This window comes from Stegostoma tigrinum, chromosome 30, assembly GCF_030684315.1.
Source record: "Stegostoma tigrinum isolate sSteTig4 chromosome 30, sSteTig4.hap1, whole genome shotgun sequence".
Classification (NCBI taxonomy): domain Eukaryota; kingdom Metazoa; phylum Chordata; class Chondrichthyes; order Orectolobiformes; family Stegostomatidae; genus Stegostoma; species Stegostoma tigrinum.
In genome coordinates, this window is record NC_081383.1 from 24,311,173 (window position 1) to 24,321,980 (window position 10,808).

Here is a 10,808-nt window from a genome sequence, read left to right on the forward strand (position 1 = left end):
AACCTTCCGGGCAATTCCTCGGTTGCGCTGCAATAACGATTGTCAGGAAAATCCCGGCTGATTTCTTTCTCTCCCTCCCGGGATCCTGCTCTAGATGAGTCACTCTCAGCACGTTGTGCTCACGAGAGAACCAACGTCTCCTAACTTTCAGAGATAACAAGGTGTAGACGGGTCAGAAGAAGGGTCCAGGCCCGAAACGTCAGGCTTCCTGCTCCTCAGATGCTGCGTGGCCTACTGTGTTCATCCAGCTTCACACCTTGTTATCTCGGATTCTCCAGCATCTGCAGTTCCTGCTATCTGCCGTAACTTTCAGCCTGACATACTCACGGCTAATTCCTTGACACGGCTGCAACGTTACGGTTTTCGTTCCCGCGATTCTCCAGAAGTCTTCAGTTGTTCCACCTTCAGAAGCGAAGGAGAAGCCGGTTTGTCGTTCCATGTGCGTCCTTTTGGATTGGGGCGGGGGGGAGGAGGGAGAGAGCTCTGGCTTTGCACAGAAAAAAAAGTACATATTTTATTGCTAGAGAATGGGCAAAAAAAATTAAAATTAACGACCAACAAAATATATACATCTATCCACGTCACAATGGATACTTTTGTTTGACTTTGTGATGTACCCACGTGGTGATAATGAAGAGATTGAACTCCCGCATTCTTTATCGGCTGGTGCGCACGAAACAAAATGTCCACAAGTTTTCCCGGTTCTCCCGCGGAGCAGGGGAAAGGGTCGAAGTCCTCGTCATCACGGATGGGACAGAAGGAGCCTCCGTCCGGGATGAAACCTCAGGCCAGGCTCAATTCCAATGGCTTCACCCGGAGGACGGGGGCTCTGGTCATTGACATGGGGTCCAGTATCTGCAAAGTGGGCTACGCCGGCCAGCCCCGGCCCGACTCGGTTCTCACGTCAATCCTGGGCTACCCGAGAGGGAGGAGTAAACGGAACAACATCACCGTGGGCAAAATGGTCTCGACCGAGCCAGACCTCAAACTGATCCGGCCGACTCGCCAAGGAATCATCGTGGACTGGGTCGCGGCGGAAGATCTCCTCCGCCACGTCTTCTACGAGGATCTGAAGGTCTCGCCGGAGGAGCACGCCATCCTGATCTCAGACCCTCCCCTCAGCCCCACCACCAACAGGGAGAAGATCGCGGAGCTGTTGTTCGAACGCTTCAATGTGCCCGCTATGCATGTCTCTTACCAGTCCGTGCTGGCTGTCTACTCTTACGGGAAAACCACCGGGCTGGTGGTCGATTCCGGTGACGGCGTCACCCACTCTGTCCCCGTCCATGACGGCTATAACATGCCCGATGGTATCAGCCGGATCGACCTGGGAGGCCACGATCTCACCACTTACCTGATCAAGCTGCTGAGTGAGGCCGGCAACGCGTTTCATGAGAAAGGCAGGTACATCGTCGAAGACATCAAGCAGAAATGCTGCTACGTGGCCGTGGATTATGCGAACGAGGGAACCCACGATGTAGACTATGAGCTACCAGACGGTCAGGTCATCACCATCGGCAAGGAAAGATGTAAATGTCCGGAAGCTCTCTTCAACCCATCGGTCATGGAATCAAACGAAGAAGGTATTCACATCATGACCAGCAACAGTTTGAACCGAGTAGAGCCCCAGATTCGAAAGCTCATGCTCAGTAATGTTCTGCTGAGTGGAGGCACCACATTATTCAATGGCTTCAATGTTCGTTTCTGCAAAGAAATTTTTCCTCTGGCCCCTCCTGACATTAAACCCAAAATCCACGCTGTCCCAGAAAGGAAGTATGCTGTTTGGATTGGTGGCTCTATACTGGCCTCATTGCACGCCTTCCAGTCTTTATGGATTCGCCAAAAAGATTATGAAGAAGAAGGCCCGTTAATAGTGCATCGTAGATGCTACTGAGAACCATGTTCGTCTTTTGCACTAATATAGTTTCAAAATATTAAAGATTTAAACTTTGTCATTTTGTGTAGGGATGATAAAAAAGTTAATACATTAACTTGCTTCTTAATTTTTGCTATCAAATATTCAGAACTATTAATATCAATCTCAAATATGTTTCTTCATATGTTCAGGTGAGCTTCTAGATTACTGTATTATTTAAAAATACTTCGTTAGAAATTATATTTAAGGAATAAAATCATTAAAGAAATGTACACAAAGATGCAGATAACTTGCTTTATTTTGCCGAATGTAAGACTTTCCAAGGTTTGAGAAGTCTGATGTAACACAACATTCAGCTCTAATGCAAAAGTAGCCTCCTACAGTGTATTCAAAGTGTCCAGTTGATTCGAGTAGTGCACTAGTTTTCATTTGAAAATTGAGGTCTTGTAATGTAAATAAGACTCTGATTGCCATTTTAGATAGGACCTGACTTAAACAGCTTCATTGCTTATAAGAGAGCAGTGTCACCCTAAAGGTAAATCTTTAGATAGTTCTGGTGATTTCAGTGAAGCCAGAGTGTACTTCCAGGAAACACACAAAGAAAAGAAAGCAAAGTTTGCTCAGGATCTGACAGATTACCAGAAAGTCATAGAGACATTCAGCAGGTCTGGCAACATCTGTGGAGTGAGAAACACTCAAAGTTAACATTTCAGGCCTGATATAAGAGGAGGCAATGGCCTTGTGGTATTATTGCTGGACTGTTAATCCAGAGATCCAGATAACATGGCAGATGGTGGAATTTGAATTCAGTAAATATCTGGAATTAAGAATCTAGTGATGACAATGAGTCGATTGTTGGGAAAAACCCATCTGGCTCACTAGTGTCCTTTCAGAAAGGAAACCTCCATCCTTAACAGAACTGGCCTACACGTGACTCCAGACCCACAGCAATGTGGTTGACTCTCAACTACCTTCTGGGCAATTTGGGATGGGCAATAAATGCTGGCCTAGCCAGTGACGCTGTCATCCTGTGAATGAATAAAGGTTAAAAAAAAGTTTTGAAATAAAAATATTACCTGTGCAGTTATTATCCTGTGATTGCAATCCACGTTCCACTGCTCAGAGCTTTACTGGCAGCAGCTCCTGGTGACCTCCAGTTTTTAATCTGAAAAGCTGCAACAGTATGTTTGTTAAATGCCCTACAACAGTGATGATAAATTATATGGGCCGAACCGGAAAATCATGGCCAATTTGTCACCCAAATGGCCAATCAAACTCAGTGCATTGTCAGTCAGCTTTCCAAAAGCCTTAGTTGGGCTGGTAACTTTAGTTGGCTAAAATTCAGGATCATGTCGACACTGTGGATTTAATTCCCATTCTGGCCAAGGTCAATTTGAACTCTGCGTCTTTGCCATGCTTCAGGGAAGATAATGGAATACCACCATTGGCAAAAAGTGGCAAGAAATCATCTCAGGATGAAGCATCAGCAGACAATGGGCCAAAGACCTGTCCTCAGACAGAACACATAAACCACACCTTATATTGTGCACTGCCCATCTTATCAAGTATATTATTCTTATGCAAATTAGGATAGGTACCATACTAAAATTAGAGCAAAAACTGCTATATTTATCTAACAGTACAAAGGACATATAACATTCTAAAATGCTTAGTGGAAGTCTTATCAAACAACATTCAACTTCTGACACACAGATGAACCTATTAAGACAGGTGACCAAAAGCTTGATCAAAGGCAGATTTTAAGGAGTTTCAAAAAGGGAGGAGAGGGAAAGAAGCAATAAGGAGATTTAGTGAGGCAATTCCAAAGCTTAGTTCCTAGGCAGTGCTTGCTAATGCTCTAGTACAGTAAATCAGGATGTGTAACAGGCCAGAACTGGAACAATGCAGAGCTTGCAAAGGTGGTGGATCAGCCATGCTAAATTGCCTGTAGTGTTCAGGGGGTATAGGTTATAGGGGGATGGGTCTGGGTGGGATGCTTCAAGGGGCAGTGTGGACTTGTTGGGCCAAAGGGCTTGTTTCCACACTGTAGGGAATCTAATCTAAAAATCTAGCCTGCACATCTTTGGACTGTGGGAGGAAACTGGAGCACCTGGAGGAAACGGGGAGAATGCGCAAACTCCACACAGTTATCTGAGGCTGGAATAAAAGTTGGGTCCCTGGTGTTATGAGGCTGCAGTGCTAACCACTGAGCCACCATGCTGCCACCTTTAAGGAGTTTAAAGAACTGAAGATGTTTCACAAAATGTGGAAACCTGATGACATAGAAGGATTTAAACAAAGATAAGAAGTTAAAATGAGAAGCATTTTTGAACTGGGAATCAACGTACAACAGCAAGATTCAAGGTGGATGGGACATTATTGTAAGTTAGGATAAAGGCACTCGTGTTGAAGATGGAATCTATGAGACCAGCTAGGAGATTCATAGAATAGTCGAGTCTAGAGGTAACAAAGTGTTCAGACAGCAGGTGGACCAATGCAATCGTGGAGAGGAATACATTGTAAAGACAGAAATTGAGAAGGTATGAAGTTGGAAACTAATCAATTTCAAATAAGTTTCTTTGTATTAGTTTGGAATATATTTCTATACATCCAATACTAGATGTCTTCATTATGTAAAATCTAATGCAATGGAGGTATCAATAAAAATGCTAGATAAACAGCTGAGTGTTGTCATAGTACATGTGGAATCTGCTGTTTTTGCAGTCATGTTCTCAAGGGGCAACTTGTAAGTAAGAAATGGGAAGTCCTGCATTAATTCCAGAAGTAAACAGGAGAAGTTACCGGATTCTATCATCAGATACAATTTGATCTCTTTGCGTAAAATGGTATGACTTGATCAAAGAGAACCCACATGAATTAGTTGAGGACAAAATTAAGTCTGTAGTCCTACAAGACCATAGGGCTGCTCTCTTGCTAAGGAGAATCGTTTGCTGACAATTTAACACGACAACCTCAGGTAAGGAGAAAAGTTGAGAAGGACAGTCTTTCATGATAACCTCAGCCAGTGCAGGAATTGGACCCACGCTGTTTGCGTCATTAACCAGCTGTCCAGCAAAGCTAACTAGCTCCCTGCGACTGTGTCTGATTAGAACATAGAACATAGAACAGTACAGCACAGAACAGGCCCTTCAGCCCACGATGTTGTGCCGACCATTGATCCTCATGTGTGCACCCTCAAATTTCTGTGACCATATGCATGTCCAGCAGTCTCTTAAATGACCCCAATGACCTTGCTTCCACAACTGCTGCTGGCAACGCATTCCATGCTCTCACAACTCTCTGTGTTATTTTTTTTATGTCAGTCACTAGCATGGTGGGATATAGAGTATGTTTGGGTCAGAGGAAACAATTTCAGATTTGCCTTATTCTAATACTTAGGATTGGATTTTCAGATTCTGACCCTGTGGCAGTATTAGCAATTTCCATACCCTAAGGGGAAGCCAGTTCAGCAGTAAATTAGCAATATGAGGAGGAACCTGGAGGTGTAGCATAGTTAAACAAGACAATTTGAAACAGTGAATGGCAATCATTATGGAGCAGGAGGGACCTCAAAAGTCACCACAGACTTGGTCATGAATCCTCATGCAGTACCAAGTTTCTCAGATGCAACCTTGCACTGTTAATCAATGCAGTGCCAGCCATTAAAGATATCTTGGCCTCTGAGGAAAGGTCACGGGGCTCAAAACATTAATTCTGTTTTTTCCTTCACAGATGCTGCTAGACCTGCTAAGCTTTTCCAGCAACTTTGTTTATGTTCGTGATTTACAGCGTCCGCATTTCTTTCAGTTTTTGTTAAAGCTATCTGTTTGAATTATTGTGCGTAAGTCACCACAAGCCACATTTAATTCAGCTACTTATTAAGAAATCTCCTAGACAATCAAATAGTGAAACAATGATTTAAACTTTATTGCTTGTAACAACCAAAATAAGACCCCTTAAGAAAGCAAGTTAAGTCTCAACTTAACTTTGCTATTACCCAATTAAAGGCCAAATTTAGCAACAATTTCAACCAACAGTATCTGTCTGTAATGTCCAGAGATTTATTCTTTGAAGTTCTGCTAATGAAGGGCTCAGGAGTGGATTTCTTATGATTTCATCTTTTTGGTCTATGGTGTAACAATATTGATGATTTTAGATTCTTCCAAACCAAATATTGATTATTCTTTTGGAGTTCTTGAGTCTACAGCTTGCTTCCTTATCAAAAGTAACTTGTCTGTTCCTTGTTACATTCAGTGTTGAATGTTTGTAGACATTGAAGTTAATTTCTTAAATTCTTCTGCAGGATAATCAGTTGTCCTTGTGGCATAAAGCAGCTATTTATCAAGCAGATATCAGAAGTTTTGTTTTTGTGGCCTCAACTTGTTCTTCATCCTGATATAGCTAATTGCTTTCAATTAATATATAAGTTTATCTTGTCCTTTAAAAGTTTATTCCAGACAGCGTTATTGCTACTTCTTTCAATCTTTGAACAGTTATTAAAGTTTTAAAGTTTATAATACCACACTATCTTCTGGCAGAAGCAATGCATCCAGAGAGGCTTAGTTGGCAATGGAGCCCAGCAGCAAAGACGGACACAGGTCTGGTTCAGAAAGAGATTCAATGATCTGATACATCAGAAAAGGTGAGTGACAGGTTTCTAGAGTCATACAGTCATTGAGATAGCACAGAAACAGACCCGTTGAACCAACTCATCCATGCTGACCAGATATTCTACATTAATCGAGTCCCATTTGCCAGCATTTGTCCTATATCTCTCCAAACCTTTCCTATTCATATACCCAGTTTGAATGGTGTAATTGTACCAGCTTCCACCATGTCCTATGACAGCTTATTCCATATGTGCAACAACCTCTGCATGAAAAAGTTGCCCCTTAGGTCCCTTTTAAATTTTTCCCTCTCACCTTAAACCAATGCCATCGAGTTTTGGACTCCCCTACCTTGGCAAAAAGACCTTGAACATTCATCATATCTATGTCCCTCATGATTTTAGAAACTTCTATATGGTCACTCCTCAGTCTCCGATGCTCCAGGGAAAATAGCTCCAGCCTATTCAGCCTCGCCCTATAGCTCAAACTTTCAAACCCTGGCAACATCCCTGTAAATCTTTTCTGAACCCTTTCAAGTTTTACAACATCTTCCCCATAGCAGGATGAGAGTAAATATACAAAGCCATCCTCCCTCACCTCATCACAACATCTTCCCCATAGCAGGGAAACAGAACTGAATGCATTATTCCAAAAGTGGCCTAAACAATACTCTGTACAGCCACAACATGGCATCCCAATTCCTATAGTCAATGCACTGACTGATAAAGGCAAGTGTACCAAATGCCTTCTTCATCACCCTGTCTATCCACAACTCCACTTTCAAAGAACTATAAATCTCCACTCCAAGGTCTCTTTAATCAGTAAGACTCCCCGGAACCTTACCATTAACTGTATAAGTCCTGCCCTGATTTGCCCTACCAAAATGCAGCACCTCACATTTATCAAAATTAAGCACCATCTGCCACTGCTCAGTACATGTGCCCATTTGATCAAGGCTCTATTGTACTCTGAGATAACTTTCTTCACTGTCCACTATGCCACCAATTTTGGTGTCATCTGCAAACTTACTAACCATACCTCCTATATTTACATCCAAACCATTTATATAAATGACAAAAAGCAGTGGATCCAGCACTGATCCTTGCAACACACTGCTGATCACAGGCCTCCAAAAAGCAACCCTCTATCACCACCTTCTGTCTCCTAAATTGAGCCAAGTCTTGTATAAACAGATGTACACATGAGCTGAGCACCTGAGTTCCTACAGTTCTTCCTCTGTCAGATCACATGGCCAGTTGTCTCTGAGAAGGGGACATCACCGAGGAGAATGACCTTTTTTTGAGGATGACATTCCGGAAGAGGTGAGGGAGGATGGCTTTGTATATTTTCTTTCATCCTGTTTGAGAAAACACCATTTAACAAAATGTCTTAGAGGGGTATTGAACCGATACAGTCTGACTCTGATGGAGGATGCACTATTGAAATCATGATGAGGGTGTGGGGTGGCATAGTGTTGAATCTTACACAATGGTGAATTGGGAGATTCTGGTGTGCACGGTCATTTGATAGCTTTATTTTCATGTGACCATATGGACATGATTACCTGTGAGGCTGGTTTTGCTGAAGTATCTACTATATGGCCCAAATTCTTATCATTGCCTATTTGCACGATGTGGCCAGTTTTGTAAGGGGAATGTCCCAGTTTTGGATTATCTCTGGCTCCCTCAGCGGAGACACATCTTTCAGAGGTTTCATGATCCCATCATTCATCTGCATCTCCAGCAATGTAAACACACTCACCTCAGTTTGGCCTGAATCAAGATTAGGACAGGAGCCACTGGTGCAAAGCCATTTCTGAATTTAACAAACTGTACACAATCCTGTGCAGGCAACTGTAATGTCCATGCATTTAGATTATAACTGAACTCTTAAGATTTTTACTGTAGTCAAAAGGAAACATTAAAAATAAGTTCATGTAAAATACCAAGAATATAATAAAACAAGTACTTAATTTGCAAATTAAAATATTAAATATTTTGTGAAAGCTTACAAAATCACATCGAATTATAAGTGATTCATAGAGCAACCTTCGAGTTAAAATAGCAGCCCGCCCTCAAGTCTTCAGCAGTTTGTATGTGACAATTTTTTTGTAAGAATACTTTTCGAGCTATTATGTGCACATTAGATTATAATCGGATCAAAGCGGCGTCCTTATTTCAGCCAAAAAATAGAGTAACTCGTTTCCAGATCATGACAACAAAATGTTGCCAGAATTTGCCTGAAGCTGCAAATTGCATCTCAGCGCCGTCATAATTGATGAAGTAAATTGTGACTGTGATGTCCTGCCTTGTAAAGGTGAATTTAACAAATGTCACACCTGCTGCTTTACTAACTTGATATCCCCGACTATCAAACACAGCACACCCGCCTAGTTGTTCTTTGAAGACTACGAGAATGTTACAGAAAATTCAGCGGCCTCCGTCTCGCACAGTGGACAAGGCGAAAATCTCCAGACCGCCTTCACTGTCCGGGACAATTAAGGATGTCAAGTCAAAAGATAAGCCAGAGGCTCCGCCCAGAATCTCAGTGATGAGGACGGGGGCGCTGGTCGTGGACATAGGCTCGGGCAGCTGTAAAGTGGGCTACGCCGGCGACCCCATGCCCCAGTCACTGGTTGGCTCAGTGGTGGGCTACCCGAGGGGGAGGAGTAAACGGAACAACATCACCGTGGGCAAAATGGTCTCGACCGAGCCAGACCTCAAACTGATCCGGCCGACTCGCCAAGGAATCATCGTGGACTGGGTCGCGGCGGAAGATCTCCTCCGCCACGTCTTCTACGAGGATCTGAAGGTCTCGCCGGAGGAGCACGCCATCCTGATCTCAGACCCTCCCCTCAGCCCCACCACCAACAGGGAGAAGATCGCGGAGCTGTTGTTCGAGCGCTTCAATGTGCCCGCTATGCATGTCTCTTACCAGTCCGTGCTGGCTGTCTACTCTTACGGGAAAACCACCGGGCTGGTGGTCGATTCCGGTGACGGCGTCACCCACTCTGTCCCCGTCCATGACGGCTATAACATGCCCGATGGTATCAGCCGGATCGACCTGGGAGGCCACGATCTCACCACTTACCTGATCAAGCTGCTGAGTGAGGCCGGCAACGCGTTTCATGAGAAAGGCAGGTACATCGTCGAAGACATCAAGCAGAAATGCTGCTACGTGGCCGTGGATCAGGACAAACAGCCCAACTTGTCTGACCAAGAGTACCTAGTGGACTATGAACTCCCCGATGGCCATGTTATTACCATTGGCAAGGAGCGAATGAAATGTCCAGAAGCTCTCTTCAAGCCGTCGGTCATGGGCTCGAACCAAGAAGGGATTCACGTGATGACCATCAACAGCTTGAAAAAAACTCAGCCCCAGGTTCAGCAACTCATGTACGATAACGTCCTGTTGAGCGGAGGCTCCACTATGTTCGAGGGATTTTACTCACGGTTTTGCAGAGAGATTTTTGCATTGGTCTCCAAAGATACCAAAACCAATGTGCACGCTGTCCCAGAGAGGAAGTACGGCGTCTGGATTGGTGGCTCAATCTTGGCCTCACTCCACGCCTTCCAGTCTTTGTGGGTTCGCCAGGAAGATTACAAAGAACGGGGCCCATTCATTGTGCATCGTCGGTGCTACTGAGATTGGTTTGCTTTGCTGGTGTGCCATGAGATTTGAGAAAGGGATGGTTGATTCAATCACGAAAACATACAAAACTGCAGTGCTAGATACAAAATGTCAGTAAAGTCAATAAATAGTATTTCAATGATTATCCATGGTGTGTTTTATCACCTGTTCAAAAATAAAGCTTGTTTATTTAGTCATTATGTCAACCTGATTGAACATAATTCAGAAGACAGCTCAGAAGGAATGAAAGATACTTTGGTCCTTAAGGTCTCTGTTCAAATGCGACAAAGTCAAAAATCAAAAATAAATAAAATCAAGATTATTTTCAATAAGTGATATCAAAAAAACTCCAAACATGCTATGTTGCAACCGGGTGAGAGGGGGCAAAGTCATCTCGCTTCTTTTTAACACTATCAGTTGCAGTAAATATTTTTATTTCTTTTAAACGCGCATTTATCACGTTAAAATTAAAATGTACACCTTACCAAAATTAAGGAGTCAATTGCAAGATATTCTTCACTGAACATAGGAGAAATGGTATTAGTTACTTACGCTGAGAAGAAATGATAAAAGGCAATCTAAGTCTCTCTCTCACACACATCAGATAATAAATATTTTTATTAAAAAGGTCTGACAGAGATAGGAATAATGAAGGCTTCACTTTATTTGTTGATTGTATCTTTAGTGGTAGCAAA

General features: G+C 43.1%; 2 protein-coding genes across 2 annotated transcripts; both read left to right on the forward strand.

The window, feature by feature from the left end:
• Window positions 1-517: 517 nt before the first annotated feature.
• On the forward strand, window positions 518-2,017 carry LOC125465752 (actin-like). Its single transcript, XM_048559531.1, has one exon. It carries the CDS (start codon window positions 683-685, stop codon window positions 1,892-1,894), a length of 1,212 nt encoding a protein of 403 aa, XP_048415488.1. The 5' UTR covers window positions 518-682; the 3' UTR covers window positions 1,895-2,017.
• Window positions 2,018-8,898: 6,881 nt separating this feature from the next.
• Window positions 8,899-10,318, forward strand: LOC125465655 (actin-like). Its single transcript, XM_048559383.2, has one exon. The coding sequence runs from the start codon at window positions 8,899-8,901 to the stop codon at window positions 10,126-10,128; it is 1,230 nt and encodes a 409-aa protein (XP_048415340.1). The 3' UTR covers window positions 10,129-10,318.
• The last annotated feature ends 490 nt before the right edge of the window (window positions 10,319-10,808 follow it).

Excerpts from the sequence above, each read along its gene's own strand:
- LOC125465752 (XM_048559531.1), top strand. The coding sequence starts at position 683 with ATGTCCACAAGTTTTCCCGGTTCTCCCGCGGAGCAGGGGAAAGGGTCG.
- LOC125465655 (XM_048559383.2), top strand. The coding sequence starts at position 8,899 with ATGTTACAGAAAATTCAGCGGCCTCCGTCTCGCACAGTGGACAAGGCG.